The 16,998-nt window shown below is 38.1% G+C and overlaps 2 protein-coding genes across 3 annotated transcripts in view; one reads left to right on the forward strand and one right to left on the reverse strand.

Annotated features, from left to right (window-relative positions):
- The window catches only part of LOC124413129, a 55,181-nt gene extending 51,073 nt beyond the window's left edge, over positions 1–4,108 (forward strand). For both annotated transcript variants that reach the window (XM_046893504.1, XM_046893505.1), the window contains exon 7: positions 2,232–4,108. In XM_046893504.1, the coding sequence (XP_046749460.1) occupies positions 2,232–2,395 (164 nt within the window). In that variant the 3' untranslated portion in view covers positions 2,396–4,108. The remainder of the gene's footprint in view (positions 1–2,231) is intronic.
- Positions 4,109–15,419: 11,311 nt separating this feature from the next.
- Positions 15,420–16,797, reverse strand: LOC124413624. The gene is made up of 5 exons (XM_046894345.1): positions 16,791–16,797; positions 16,563–16,713; positions 16,251–16,258; positions 15,731–15,890; positions 15,420–15,603 (listed from the first exon to the last, which is right to left on the reverse strand). Exons 1-5 carry the CDS (start codon positions 16,795–16,797, stop codon positions 15,420–15,422), a joined length of 510 nt encoding a protein of 169 aa, XP_046750301.1.
- Between the last annotated feature and the right edge of the window lie 201 nt (positions 16,798–16,998).

A 16,998-nucleotide genomic window follows, 5' to 3' on the forward strand; every position in this document is an offset into this window, starting at 1 on the left:
AGTATGATTCGTTGTTGAACTAACGCGAGCGTTAACGCTAACGACTATCTGGGCGCATTTCGCGATCAAATCGGTCCGTCGAGAGTCGTAGGTACCATGCAGCCCCATCCCCTTCCAACCCCGAGAAAAGAGATGCTTCGTCCAGGTTAGCCCCAGCATGCCTGCGTACCGTGACCGTCCCCCACTCCCCTCACCCCCTCACCACCGGTTAGTGACTTGCGAACTTTTTCTCAGTCTCTAAATCACCCAAGTACATAGGTATACATATACCTACGTATCGAGTGTGCAGGCAGTTGGTACGGGGGGGCGCGGGGGGGGGGGGGGGTATACGCTACGTGTATATATGTATAATGTGTATATGTATATACGTGAAGGGGAATACCGATGCGATGAAATAGTTTTATTAACACCAAATCGAGGGAACTTGAACAAATAATCGTATGATTTGTGGCTAATATATACCGAGCTCTGACCCGCCGCCTCGCACCGGGTACAAATCGACGGTGGAATATATGTATAGGTACACTTTGAATGTATATAATGTATATATATATATATATATATATATACATATGGGGAATATTTCGAGGGGTCGCAATGCAGCATTTCTCTCCTCAAATAACTAAATATATATTTCTCTCTGTACGTCCGGTTTGTGTTTATTCTTTTTTATTTTTATTTTTATTTTTCTGTTCTTTCGAATCCGTGGTTGAATACCCCGCAAGGACATCAACGCGGAACTGCAGGGCGTGTTTGTATTATAGACACATTTTGAATTTTGTATTGTACGTAGGTAAATACACGCGTAACGTCTAATCTTGGTAATTATACCAGGGTTGCTTAATCGTTAGATAACAAATATAACTTTACATGCTGGATGCAAAATTCAGTTGTATAACGCAGAGGTACTTTTTACTCTGTTTATCTGTGCTGAAATATATATCTGATAAATCCATGCGTTACGTTTGTTGTTTCCCACGCAATTTTTCTAAACAATATTTTACGTGTCGGTTTTTTTTCTTTAAATAAAATTCAGACCAGAATCGTACACTTGACTCAAAGCTCACGCAAGCATATTGCCTATACGTATTTATTTTGTTTGATATCTTTCGTTTTGTCAAAACGTATTCAACTTGAATTCACAGATCGGTTCTTCCGCAAGGTGCTGATCTTGTTTGGTTTCTTGTTTTTTTTTTGTTGTGCTCTATTCTGTGTGTTATCGAAACGTGGATTTACAACTGTATATATATACGTATATATCAGGAATGTGGGAAGAGGTGGAGAGATCGACGCGTTGCGGTTTGTAGCCTTGCGGAGAGGGTTGGTTGTCTACCCTGTGGTTGTTCTTTTTAAAGTGAAAGGGTCGGAGGGTTTCGGGAAGCGAGAACGGGAACCGGGGTCGAGTTGGGAAGAGAAAAAGAGCGCAGACGACGCAGCCGAGCTAAAACCTACAAATCTTCCACCGTTCCCTGTCGGGAGTCGCCGCTACTGCGTTGCCGGAGAGGGTTTGGCGGGACTCGAGTTTCAATAAACAGCGCGAAACTCGTAACCTTAATAATAACAATAATAACGACAGTGATAGGAATGAGAAAACAAAAATGAGAGAAAGAACCGGAGATATAAAGTATAAAATAGAACGAAACAAAGATCCAGGAAGCACGGACTCCATTATGCAGTGGATTTCATATTATTTTATTCGATAAAAAAGCTTGCTGCAGGAGAATAAGCTCTTTGGGGAAGGGGTTGCGAACAAAAATTCTTCCTCGATAGTCTCGGTTCGTTGATAATAAAGGGAGTGAAATAATTACATACTTAAAAATGATCGCATCGAGAATGAAAAGCTTCCATCCTGTACTTCATTAGCCTTTCACGTCGAGATGCGAATGTTGTGGAATCATTCGAACGATCTGGAATGGAAGCTTTGAAAGCTTCGGTGTGGACGAAGCATTTCCATTTATTACCTAATAGTCTGCTTGATGGAGAAATCTGTTGAAAATTTTGTTTTATACGAATGATAAAGATACGCTTAAGAAATTTATGCGGTGAAATTTTTATTTCGTTTTAACGCTTGACGTGTAATTTCTACACATCGTAAAATATTTCCGAAGTTTTTGGTATTCGATTGTAAGAAACAAGAAGCGTTAAATTTCTTGTGTAATACTGTTGTAATTTGTAGTTATAGGAGTTTGATGAATATTTTTAATATAGATTTATCTCCATCATTGTTTCAGGACAAGGAATGGAGGCCATGCATTACGACGGTGTGCAACATGACGACATGCAACGTGACGCCAGCTTCGCGGCTTCGGGGAGTCGAGGAACGCGGATGTCTAACTGGCTTTTTATAAACATTGTTACGTGGTTGACAATTTCCATAAATGTAAAAATCTCTTAATCGTTTCCACCTAGGTATACCCTTACATGGAAGCGCATCTCCACGCTTGTATCCCAGTATTTCTGATTGATAGTTCGTATAAGACGTCGTTATAATGATAAGGAAAGTTCAAAAGACGAGCCTGTTACTTTTAAACAAGGGAAATTATTTAGATATTACGTAAGACATTAATAATTTATAAGGTTAGTCTGGCGTTTAAATTCCCTGAAATTTTACGGACCAATGATTGTTTTTTCTACTACATTGTACAACGAATATTACCAGTCGTTCTGATTCAGCTGGTAAAATATCATTCGATCGCGTCGAACTTATTCGATTTTCATTCAACACTGCAGGCAGGTTCTTCACATTGCCGATAATTGAGTCACGAATTTTATACAGACTAAAATCGTCTTCGGCCTGTAGTTGACACAGTAAATCGTTATTCATATTTCCATTTACCACATACTGCGGCGAAAATAAGCCTTGGGATTAAGCCGGGCGAATATTTAGGCCATAATTCGTCCCGGTTCACACGTAGGCACCTTTTACCACTTCAGACTCAATGATTCATATTTTCATTTTGCTCACTCGTTGTCATTAAAAATTTTCCACCAATCATCCTTCGCGCCCTCAAAGTTGTAAATCACAAACGTCCCCAACTCTGGACAATTCTGCTGTGTAACCGTCTTTATTTGTCGTATTTTCACTTCAGATAGGTATACCAATTACGCGTAGGTATTCACTACAGCCAGTCAATCATTCGTCGAATCCTCTTATACGCTTTGTCCAAGGGAAATTGGAGTCGGAAGAGAGAAAAGACGCACGTCTCGGAATTGGAATATTGACTTGGTACACGTCAAATCGCGATCCCTGAGGTATATATTCCATTCGAACTGCGAGATTGCTTTGATATTTCCCTAACGTGGAGGCGAGGACCGGCCAATGACTGTTCACTTATGGCGGTGATCGTGCGGTAAAACGTAGGCATCGCGGATATATCGAAGCACTGAATCCGAAAGAATGTTTGGACGAAATTTGAAATTTTCTTACGAGTTAGATTCTGATCAGTGTACGTAAAAATTCTTCGAACAACCTACATAGAAGCTGGATGAATTCTCGAAGCGTTTATAAATATAATTAACTATGATTAAAATAATTCAGAGATGCGATATTTATTTTATTTAACTATATATAATATAAATCTACTAAATGCGGAATATATTTTGTTAAATTTTGATGTAATTCGCGCTAATGTATAATTATCCTAATAATTTTAATCGCTATCGCTATTCCGACTTACAATTAGCTGTAGGATTGTTTTGAGGGCAGACGGAGCTCTCTGCAACACATTAAAATTCACAACTTGTCTACGAATGAAGTTTAGTGTACGGAGGTGATCGTCGAAGATGAACAATTACGAGCTTACAGCATGCGACTACGTGCGCGTTATTCACGCTCTACAAACTGTTCTAAGCTATAAATTTACGTCAGCTCGTAATAATCGTAATTCTTTATCCCGACTACGTGACCGTTGGACTAGCATCTCTTATACCTAAGCTAGACGATCGGTGCACGGTTTTTATCGCAAGACAATCCAGCCTTGAGTAAAGTCACTAGTTTTAACTTTCGCACGTGAGAAAGTTCAAACGCACGTGACCTCAACGAAATAGTGAAGAAAGGAATAATTCACGAGAGTAAAGGGTATTTAAAAGTTGAGATAATCACCGGTTGAATAAATATGTACGTATATTTTTATACTGGATAGCGATTATTTGTAATCAGGTACGCGGATATGAGGTTTTCGATTATTGTTTAATCATAAGTAGATTTCTATTTTATAATTTCCTCAAATTTTAAATTGGTAGATCTCTTAAAGTTGGTAGAAGGTCTGCAGGTATTAAATTATGCTTCCTCTTGTAGCTCTTTGACCATTATAATAACTAGATGACGTGGAACCTATGTATAATAGACGTACGAAATTTTTTTTTCAGAAGTTGTTCTAAAAACAATTGATGACAGTTGATCAAATAGTGAAGTTATCGTCATTCGACGGAAGAATTAATTCGTATAATACATTGTTCGAAAAACAAACGAACGACGAAAACGACTATATGCTAAAATTTATACTATTTCAAAGCGCAAATGTGCTTTGGAGCTCGAAATTTCCCGGGGCCTGCATCATTGTGGTTCCGTTTTTCGTGGTCCGAGGGTTTGACAATTTAATTTATGATAAAGACAAGAAATAAGCAAATAAAAAATGAAAGTAGAGAAGACCATGATGCTACGTTTTAACTTGGTACATTACCAACAAATATCTCTTCATGTATCAGCTTTTTTCACACACCTTTTTCATCGCCAAATATCCCGTGCTATCAACAAAAGAGCAGGAAGAAGCGATGAAGATGACGAAGAAGAAGAAGACGAAGAAGAAGGCAAAGGAGATGTCCTCATCGTTTATGGAGCGAGAACCAACTCATCGCGGTGTAATAGCATATGAGGAAGTTTTCATGCATCAGCTAAGCTGGGAGCGCGTTACCTCGTCATCTCGGGCCCTCGTCATTCCACCAGAGTACCAAGATCTACACACCTGCAGCGTTGTGCACCGTTGAATGCGCCGGCTTAACGTGAAATTTCATCAGAATTGACCCGAGGGATCGTTTCGCTGGCTGACAACCTAGACAAGTTTCCGCCCGGCTTCAGTTAACTCCTTGAGATAGCGCTTTTGGATGGTTTATACCACGTCCTCGATTATCACCTCACACTTCTCCTGCTCACGTCTCTTAATCTTGAGTGACGTTATACCTTGAGAACTATTCGGTATTTGCTAACGTGATAATTAATATTATCACGCCTCGGAGCGAGACGTCTTGACAGAGGAATTCGTCGAGAAATTTTTTTTTACTCAAGATTGGCGTTGTACGGTACGCATATATTGTACGTACGAGGCATTCCATGACATCTCAATCAAGATTCTAAGTCGATGTCTCAGATTGGCTTTATATTTTATGTACTTTACATGACGAAATATGCAATCGTAATTTTTTTCAGAAAACTTCTATATAATTCAAAGAATTGAAAAAAAAACAGCTTTCTAAAATCTTAAAAAAAGATTCAGAAAAATTTTATAATTCTGATTGAATTTTTCGTCATGTACTTTCATACACAAATTTATAAAGCCAATCTGAGACACCGACTCAAAATCTTGATTAAGATGTCATAAAATGCCTCACATTATACATATAATCTTTTCACCTCTGAAGCACAATTTGTTTCATGAAAATTTCCTTTACGCTGCGTAAGATAATTGATGCGAGCTGCTGTGCGAAAGCGAATGAACATGACGAAAATTTTTTGAGCCCGCGGGGGAAATCTGGCACAACGGGGTGGCTGGGGGGAGGGGGGGAGGGGGTGGTCTCGAACAAAGTAAATGCTCTCGTATATATGTATAAGATAAGCCCGGGAGTAGCTTTTGAAGGCGGAAAATCGTTCGCTGCGTATAAGGAATATTATAGACAGTGTATTGGTATATTACTGCAGATTAAATATCCAGAAGTTGGGCTGAATAAGCGTTGGAGTGTGTGCCGGAACGAAAAAAGATTGGAAACTGGTGTTCTTGTCGAATTCATGCGTTAGATTTTTTCTGATTTCTCTTTTTGTCATCCGCCAAATTTCTTTGAGCCAGACCCGCAAGTTTTACTCACAGCTTTGTTATATCTCTCACCATTCGAAATTCTTACCGTGAAGTTTTTTTTTTTTTTTTTCAAACTTCTCCAATACTCTCAGGACAACAATTTACAACAATTTGCTCACTTTTTACTTTGATTTCGGTTATTTTGAAACTTCTTGACCGAACCGTTGAGAAAAAATAACCTGGTTAGCCGGGAAAAAATGTTAAGCATATGAGGTAATAAAGGCGCCGATTCCTTTCTCCTTGGCTGGTTGGTTTTGACTCCCGTGGGTATCCGATCTTCTGGCTGAAGTCTGAAGATAGATCGGAGCTTGTCGTGAAACTGACTTCCCGATGAATGCGACACAATCAACTATCCAGTGCCGGAGTAACTCCTCGTGAGTTACGCGGGGACATAAATTTTCAAACAGAGTTAGATTTTAACACCGACGAGGGGATAGAGCGTCTAGACGACGGAACGATCCTGCAAACGAAACTCAACTTTTGTCGGCAAATATAGGTCGATTATTACAGAGTATAATATGTCTATCACGTATCGTAAAGGTAAAAGGAAACTTCAACGTCATTAAAGAACTCGTTATTACAGCACATCCATTGCAGTTCTCGTATTCAACCGTGTTGATTATATTCCAAGTTTGCCCGCCCGGTAAGCAAGTTAGTGTGAAATTATGGAAATAATCTTTGTAAGGGCTGAGAATCGAGGCTGGCGTAACGATTAGTTGAATGACTATTTTATTCTGAGAAAAGAGAATAATTTACAGTGAATATGAACATTCTTGTGCGGAGGTTTACTTGAATACAAGCTCGCCTCGTCTTTGTGTGACAGTTGGAAAAGTTAAGTGAAGAAGAAAGGAAAATATGTCGAGGGGTGTAAAATAAAACTAGCACGTCTGTCTGCACAAGTCAGGAACAGACGGTGGAGATATAAAAAGAGAGCGGGAGAATACGGCTGGTCAGAATCCATTCACCGAGAGAATACTTTTCCACTTCCCAGCAGTGATTAACTTAAGTCCAGCAATTTTCTTCCCCAACATTTTAAACTGAATTAATTAACCTGCCTGACAAACCCCGTCGGGTGAGCGCTTTGGCTTTTAGCAGCGATCTCTAACTCGAGAGAATATTATTAATTAATAAGCTGCGGGGCGATCGTAGGATTGTACCCATATATAAGATCGAGGGGCTTGACCCGGAAATGATTACGGCATCCGAATCAACACTTCCGTTATTCAACGTTAATCAACGAATTACCGATAGGCCTTATTGAGCTTTATTGATTACCGATTGGGAGTAAGTGTGATGTTCAATTCTCTTCTCAAAGAGCTTCGCAACGTGGAGAAGCGAACTTTCATAAATAGAAATACGTGTAATACATTATATCTTGTAAAAGGGATAGCCGCGTAATGTGATACATTAATTAAGCTGATGTCACCTCTCGCGTTTATACACCCTCGCCAATTCTCTAGCACTCACAAATTCTTTATGCTAAATATGGAACGTACTTCTCTCACGAGTTATGAAATATTCCGATAATGACGGCGAAATGGATTTGAATATTTCAGAGGCTTTCGCCAAGGCGGTCCATATTTTACAATCTAATGACTCGCCTGCACCGCGATCCTAATTGAAATTGTACCCGTTGTGTATTCGACTTTTCATCAGTTTTACTCGCTTTTGTATCGACTGTACGCGGAGGGGTATATTCACTTGTTGAAATTGCAAATCACTTTGGAAAACAGTCACTTTAAAATTGCTTGAAATCACTTCAGATTATTTGAAAAATCGCTCGTCACCCGATCTATGAGTGAATGATACTTACCGTCATATCTTACCACATTTTTTAATCCTCGGATTGTATTCAGGAATTTAATTCTTTCGGGCAAAGATCGGAAGGCTGAGAGGGAAGATAACTCTCACGTACAGCATCGACCATCCAACTCTGATTTACAATGTAAAAAACACAGTGTAATCATACCGGAATCTCTGTCCGATCCACCCACACCTCTGCCGTATGAAGTCAGTGAATTTCGGGTCTACAGACCTGAAATAATCTCACCCCAAAATAAATTACCCCTAAAGTAATCGCTTCAGCTAAAGCCCCCTTGTTTGTTTCAATTACCAGTTAATTCTAGAGCTAACGAAATTATTCGTTCAAACTTGTCCACTGTATGTATGCGCAGGTCCGTGTTACTTTCATACCGATCATTAGATCTCGTCAGAAAAATATGACTTTAGTTTAGACCAAGTATACTCTCAGGCTTTACGATCTTTGCTCGAAATTTGTTCCTTGAGTTATAATAATAAACCGAATAATAATAAACGAAAGAAAAGTGATTTGCCAGTCACTTCTGGGCAGCAACGGAGTTTAAAATTGTTTCGGTAATTCGTCTGTTATAACGGTTGCGTTGAAATTGTATTGAACAGAATTCACACGCGTATATATATCTAGCGGCTGTAACACGGTATGGAGGAAACGCGTTTGACTGGGGGCGTTAAAAAACGAATAAAATAATTTCAAATTTCCGCTGGGAATGAATCAAAATGCTTTATGAACGGTCGGGTGGTTCGAAAATTGGAAAAGTGCACTCTCTCCCACCCAGTGCGGCGGCACCCGTGGTGAAATTCGTATATGTATAGAAGGTAGGTGCCAGACACTGCATCGACACCGCGTGCACACAACCATAAATTCGTCTCTCGAAATTGGGGCTTAGTTCAACCGCAATGCTGAACATGAAGGATATTTCGTTTCCCCATTATCCGATCAGACGTTGCCTTTTACTTTTTTCTTTCAATATTTTATCCATCAATTTCTTTTCTCTTCACCTCGTTAGGTGGGTGTCACTTTCTTTGATGCCATTCTTCCTGTTCCGGTACTTTCATGACTATACGTAACGCAAGTCTGCCACCCTGTCGCTTGAAATGATTTTTATTCATCCCGCGGATATTCGATGGAACGAACGGTGAAAATCAGTGATGACAGTATCCACGTGACCTAATTATCAATATTATGAGGGTAAATGAAGGACAATTCGTAACTATATAGGTGGATCCTGACCACTTCAAACCGCCGGTGTCGTACAGCAATAACAACTAACAATAAGCAGATATAAAATTATATGCTATCCTATGTTGCGAAATCTAATCACGAGGTACAGATATAATATTTTGGTACGGCAAATTCAATTCATATCAGGTGAACTCTTTTTCAAGCGGTATCGCGATCGAGTTTGACATTTAATCGGGGATGAAAATAATTCATATTTTGCCATCTTTTTTTTTCAGTCGAAAGATCAAGCATAGAATTAATGTTAGTCGTGGGGAACTTTTAAATAAACATTGTGATTTTTATATTGTAATTTCATTTTCCTTGCATCTGGGTATTCGGCAGAATTTTTACTTGAACTGAAAATTTTTATAAATAACGAATAAAGGGTCTAACTGTCATCGAAAAGCAATTAAGCTTCTAAAATATTAGCCAGAATATATCGTTGAATAGCTGATATTTTATCAACTTGTCACAAAAAAATCGCGAGCTGTGGCCCGCAGTGAAACACATACATATATAGAATGGAAATAAAAGAAGTAAATGAAATGAGGAAATGAAAATAAATAAAACAATGTATATACGACATATGGCAGAAAGTGGAACGCGTTTGTATATAACGGCTATCTATCACCAGCGAATTGCGTACACACGTGTAGTATGCACACCTTCCACATATGTTTTACTTGCCAACAATTAACAGACCGCATAACTATAACAGTTTAAACCCCGTTTTCAGCAATTTGTATTTAAATGAAAATTTAACTCGTACATACATAAAAGAACTTACCTCGCGTATATATGGGTTTTATATTTTTACGCAGTGTGTGTTATTCGCAGAGTCGAACAAAAAAAAGAAGAGAAAAAAGAAAAGGTTTACCCGTTTTTTCGAAGTCGCACTGCCCGTCCTTGGGTAGTTAATTTTCCAAATTTAGCAGGCTTTTAAGGTTGGGCTTGAAAATTGCAGGTTTAAAAGCCAGACCATTTAAGCCGATGAACTATGGGCCGTCATGCGTGTCTGCGGATCGTCGGTATAAAGTTTGCGATGCGAAAAGGAATTTAGCGTAAATATACACATGCAGTGTCTTGCGTTAAATAATTCAGCACTTTGCTCTTTGCGTAGAAGTAAAACTACAAGTACATTTTGGTTTTCCTCGACTTACCGTCTCGTGATTTATTTATTCTCTGCAACGATTAATCGCAGAATGATTGGTGAGCTTGCATAATATAATGTAGCCCCAGTTGTATGAAGCGTATTATACGCGTAAGTGCGGCGAAAATTTATCCTGAAAGCAGCTGGTAGTTCTTGATCCCCGTTAACGTGAAGACGTAACGTCATGCGGCACAAAAACCCCGAAGAAACCTGACGAAGAATAAATGATCTTTTTTCTCGAGAATTGAATAGGCATTTCATGATCATACGCCGTCAACGAAGCTGCTTCATCGGAGCTTCCTCAAAGCTGGAAAAAGCAAGGCTTTGACGGTGGAAAAAATTGGGGATACTATAATATTAGGTTACCTCAGTGACCGAGGAACTGCACATTCGGGAGTCAGAGTTATGTATTCTGGAACGCATCTGCATTGGGAATTGGGATAATTTCGAATGACGGGATGATTTGACGGGAAAAAGTCTCCGGTGAATTATATCGTGCAAAAGAGTGAAAATAATCACGGAGGCGGATATATACAGGAATAAATATACTATAGATAGCATATATAAGTAAAGGTTTCAAGTATAAAACTAATTTGATTTTGACTCGTTACATTTATTTAAACAGCGCTTACGTCATGGAATGTTTTTACAATAAGGTCTTTGTCCTTCTTTCTTTTTTCTTATTCTCGTTACTTTTGCCTCACGTTTTTTTTTTTTTTCATGCATTAACGTATTTTGAAGTCTCGTAATATGATAGAACTAATAGTATGATTTTTATTTACAATGGTTTCTAATTATATGATAATATAATAACGTATTGGATCCTCTGCTTGCCTAAATTTTTTTCCTCTTCATTTCTGTTCGTGCTTTCGTTTCGTATTTCTTTCAACTCTTCTTTTCTGACAGAGCTTTTCGCCACATTGGCAGCCCTGATGATTGGTTTTTTTTTTCTCTTTTTTTCATTGTTTTGAGCAGTGTGCTGATTATTAAATCACAATGATTATCAGCACATATTAAATATTTTCTGATTTAATCAATTCGAAAATTTTTTTTTTCTCCATAATTTGATAGTAATGTTTATTCAGTGTGTAATAACAGAGTGTTATCAAAACTTGGAACTTGCTTATGGAAATGGATTTTGATTAGATAAATTTTTACTGTAACTTGTTTTTCTATTGAAATATTGTCATATCGTGGCAACTAAATGTTATGTAGAAAAACTGATTGACACATTTCTTACAATCTTGCGGAGAGTGAAAGAGATAGATGAAAACGGGAAAAATCAATAAGGGAAGAAACAAAGGTGTTGAAAACTTCTTTAACCGCTACGCAGTGGTGTTATAAACCTATTTTTTCTGTCATTTACTCTTTTTTTTTGCATTTTTAATTCTTCTATTTCACATATGAAATATTTCAACGACTTGACTTACTAACATACCGGTATCATCATCATCATCATCATCATCATCATCATCATCATCATCATCATCATCATCATCATCATTATTATTATTATTATTATTATTATTATTATTATTATTATTTTTATTTTTTTTGTTTTTTTTTTGTTTTGTCTACCATATAGTAAATATATTTATTTCTATATAACTTATTGTATGGCTATTCGAAGTTGAAATCTAGTTTTTAACAGGCAAGAGTACTTTTCGCATTACCGTAAAGTACAAAATTGATCTGTTCAGAATCAATACTTGATTCGTTATTCTTTTGTTGTCTTCTCGATATTCTCGGTTTCGAAAGTTAATAACTTTCAAAAATTAATCTCCCTTAGGCCATGAGTTTAATAATATCAAATTAGTGTTAATATTAAATACATACCTTGTCATTCATGCTTAAATTTTATTACAGTATTTAATATACAACAGTTATACAACTAGTTGATTTCGTCCTAATGCAACCGCTCTATTACATGATAATAGAAACGTTCGTTTGATTGTTTTTTTTTCTTTTCTTTTTTTTTCACGCCATCAATTATTCGACAGTTCAATTGCGGGAAGATAATGTGATGAAATTTTTCATTAACGAACAAGTGAGTGTTTTCTCGTTTCTCTTTACAGAATTGCATATAATCAGGATTTTATTCTCAAGGTTATACCAATCGTTGCTCGAATGAAAAACATCGTTACCGTTTTGAATCAACGAAAGTTAACAATATATAGCATAACAAAGAACAAAACACCGTGCGTGTATGATACAAAGTCCTGGTATTTCTGCCACACCTTACGCGAGCGTTGAAGTACAGAAAACCCCTTAAAATTTTACCCCTCCAATTTGTGGTGAGGTTCAACGTTTGCCGATCGTTTCTTGACGGGGTATAACAGCGTACCTTACTATTTACTTCCAAGAATTTTAATCATTCGAAATTGTTCCTTTCAGCCTCGGGCGGAAAGCCGTCGGGAATTTCTACCGATACAGAGCGCTTAATGCCTGACTAAAATCGTTAACCAACTTCTTCATTATACATAAAAATTTGAAATTGGATGCCTTCTACCTCGGGTCTCATACGACCCGGGTACCCTAGATGCGTGTATGCCTATAATTCACATTCCTGTATTTGCGGTACGACTCTGCCGGGTACCCTCGGGTTATATTATGTGTACAAACGGTATTAGCTACGTAGTTATGTTATCTTGATGAAATTATAATCTATCCTAAATCATTTCACATAAGTACAACTTCATATCCTTAATGTGTATACGTACAATTCCCAAGGTATAGCACTTTCTGTCCAAATCTGGGAGGGGGAAGAGTATTTTTTGTAAATTTTAGTTTATTCGTTATATTTTATATTCGTTTGATTTATTTATTCATCTATTCAATTTGAATCATAGAAAAATGTCACTGTTTCGTTATATTTTTTCTATATCAATTGTTCAGCCTGACTTTTCACTTTATAACAAATAATCGCTTCATTTTTAGGATCACTGGCCGATTTAGCAACGCGTTCATTGTTTATATGTACATTGTCATCATCGGTGAACACACTTCGTTTCCGGTTCCTTGATTTTTTATTATCTTATACACTTGACACGCTGTGTTCAAACCGTAGTGACTTTTATAATCGATCGCAGCCTCGTCGTTTATTTAGAGATTGCTCACCTCAGAAAATTCGCGACCAGCAACGTCATGGTCGCCAAAAGCAGCGTTGGCGTTACCCCGCAACTTCCGCCGTGTTGCATAGCGGCGGGATGTTCACCTGAAATTGAAAATTTTTATCCGTAAATAAACATGCGAAATCGTATAACGAGCTTGCGCTGTGTTGAATTCACTCTGAGGTTCGAATAACAATTACGGATCGGCGGTTACGGATAGATCAAAATTCACATCGAAGCGTACCTTTCTAATAATAATTGTGTTAATTAACAATCGACTTCTGCTGCAGCTCTTCCCGGACGTTTGGTTTAATTCAGGTGAGACAATAACCCCGATATCTATACTCCGAGTTTGTCTACCTCGCAGTCAGCGTATTAACCGTTAATTGTTGATTCAATGTGCGACGTGCCCAGGTGGTATAATATTTGCCTAAAATACGCTTGCGAATTAGAGTGTAATTCAACCTGTTTTCAGGCTCCAAATAATCTCGGAGGGCCGGAGTTTCCGCATCCAATGAACCGGATATGTACTTTAATATTCATGCTTGTCGGTAAATACCGTTGGATAGAATGAAATTTGATACGTGTGAAGGTGAAACAACGTGAAGTGTGTGAGATGTGAAACGTCAGAGGAACAAATTTTATTACCGAAATTATAAAACTCTGGGAGAACTCTGGTTATTTGACAAATCCAAAAACTCGCCAACGCAATTCCCAACTTACTTCAGCTCAAACGTTAATTAAACTTTCCAAGAAAATTCCGGCTTTCGCTCGTGTTATATATTTTCCGAAAATTGATAAGCTCTACGAAGAGATGAAGTCGTTTCGGGAGGCAATTTTAAAACAAACGGGAGGAAATTTCAGAGATTTTCTTTCTAACAATAAGTACATCGGTACTTAATATCATATTGACGTCAAGTTCTTTATGTTTTCAATCAATCAATATTCAAACCGAGGCAAGATGCAAGTTTTATTAGAATCAGCTGAGTGGTATTAATTTTTTAGCGATCTAACACGTCATCTTCAGATATCTTTCTCTATAGCTTGACGTGTACTTCAGTTCTTTTAAATTTATGCAAGACGGGTAAAATGTGCATCTTTAGTGGATTAGAAATTAATCTTTTATTTCACTGATTTTCCTGGTCAGTTAATTATTCTATAGGGCAAAGTGCAGGATACTACGAGATTCATTACCTAACTAACTAACCAAACTGGGTGTGCTGTTATGTACCGTGAAGCAACGTAAATTCAAAAGCATAGCTAATTATCCTGAAAACTCGACCACAAATTTTCAACCGGTATATAGATAATCCAGCTTGTTGCCAATGTAATATGAATGTCTGGTAATTTATACTAATCAATCCAGTTGCTAAAGTGGTCTGAAATTTGAGGAATTTCCATACTGATAACCGGACAAATATGTTGGCCAGGATTTCAATCAAATTAATTTACGTGAAAATGAAACGTCCAGTTTTGCGACCACATTCAATTCTTTGATTATGATTACTATTATTATCATTATTAATTGCAATTTTAAAAGTAAATGAATTTTGGTTGTATATACACGTGAAATTTTTTCGCACTATGAGAATGCTACAATTGAAAGATCGTTTCCGCCTAACTTGTTTAACGACTTGTTTAATCATCGCCTGAGCTACTTTTTTTTTCTCTATTTCCACATGTTAAAAACTGTGAAATTCGTTCCGTCAGGAGAGGCGATAATAAAGAACTTTGATCGCTATTCGTTGACGTATCACGTCTTTTGTCCCTGACGACTGAATAAGATGCGTTTCTCAGCTCATAACGTAATACACAGTAAAGAGTTCAATGAACTAGACGCGTGTAAAATAACTGACTATCACTCATCAAGTAGCGATAATATCTGCACGATGGGAAAAGAGAGTGCGAGTGCGAAAAACGACGTTGTTGCAATAGCCACGTCATAACGACACGCGGTAGCTGGTGCAAATGAATTTCAGGCTGGTGCACCACACGCATAGCATGCATGGCCCGGTGGTTGAGGATCAAAAGGAGATGGGCATGTATGCATGCTAGACATACGTGTAACACTCACCATTCAGCACGTGAACCATGACGCTTGCTGGATTCGCGTTGCTTGGAATGCAAGTATAATTTCCGCTGTCACTCAGCCTCGCCTGGGTCACCAGGAGCTTGCTGGTCGTGCCGCTTTCCGTCTTCTCAGTCTCCAGTGACACGCCGCCCCTGTGATGAACGCTGAATTATGAAAAATACTTTGCAGCCAGTGCACCAGCAGCAACTTGTCGGGGTGTATGCCCCGGAAAAATGTGATAATTATTGCAATTGCTTGAGCCCGAGAGAGGACTCGCAAGTCTGCTTCTACCATGCGCGGGCATTTCGCCCTTCTGCCGCCCCTTCCACTTCCCGCTTTCCACTTTTCACCCCACGCCCCTCGCATCCGGCCCTCAAGCTCTTTCCCTCATTTTCCTTCTTATCCCTCCACGTACCAGGAATGCTCTTCTCTCTAATCGCCCCAACCCAGACTTGGTGCCAAAGCGGTTAATGCCACATTTACGGAGGAGAAATATTGCGCTTGAGAATCCCTTGATCTCCGACATTTTTGTTTGTCATTATTTTTCTTTTCTTTTCTTTTATTTTTTTCTTTCTTTCTTTCCGTTGAAAATTTTTTTCTCTTAATCTCCTCTTTCAAATTAAATAGAGAACTGAATTATAACTACGATTCTGAGAAGAAAATCAGCTTTCTTATTCTATACGTCTATCTGCGCTTACACAATATCAAAGAACATGGATTTTCATCGGATAAAATGCTAATCATCCCTTGTTTTATAAACTTCACTAACTTATCGGATGAAACACGAAATATCAATTAGCGCACGGTTTACAATTCAATCTGCAATATAATCAGAACTTAGATCCTTATACTTGCAAATTTCCCTGAAATATCTTGTCGTTTTTAAACAGCAGGATGAACACGGTTATTTACCAGATAATTTAAAGGATTTGCTATTCAATGACTGAAATCGATTAGTCGAAGGATACTACATGCAAAGAATGACGTTTAAAGTTGAAATGCAAATCTCGGGAAAATCTTTCGTTAACATATTTCCAGTAATTCACTCAAAACTCGTGATTAATGTGCGAAAATAATTGACAGGCAGTTTAATTTTAGTACATTTATAAATAACTCGACGAACCTCGGACTGTCAAAGTCAACAATTGCAACGCCGTGGTGCCATGAAACGCTGCTTGGTGGTGTGCTGTGAACGTTAACGGTGCACGTGAGGCTGATGGTGCTGCCCTTTTTCACGTATACGTCTTCTGGTCCAGAAATTTTCGCCTGAGCAGCTGTAACAAATAATATCGCTTTGGTTTTTGTGAATATTTCCCCACCCCTACCCCCAACCCCATCCCCATCGCCCTACCAGCCATTTGTTGTCTCGGCAGACTGGACCCCTCGTAAATTGTATATACAAATAGATATATATATATATATATATATATATATATATATAATGTACATGATGAATCACATTATATACATATATGGCTATTCGAGGCACACTAGAAACGTACGACTTGACTAGATTGAGACGAAGACCACGGCCTGGAACATAAGTCAAGCGGACTCAC

The sequence above is a fragment of the Diprion similis genome, chromosome 12 (assembly GCF_021155765.1).
Source record: "Diprion similis isolate iyDipSimi1 chromosome 12, iyDipSimi1.1, whole genome shotgun sequence".
NCBI lineage: Eukaryota > Metazoa > Arthropoda > Insecta > Hymenoptera > Diprionidae > Diprion > Diprion similis.

Coding starts and splice junctions, on each gene's coding strand:
- LOC124413624 (XM_046894345.1), bottom strand. Junction 15,604..15,730: donor GGGCGAAATGCCCGCGCATG/GTAGAAGCAGAC, acceptor TTCATAATTCAG/CGTTCATCACAGGGGCGGCG.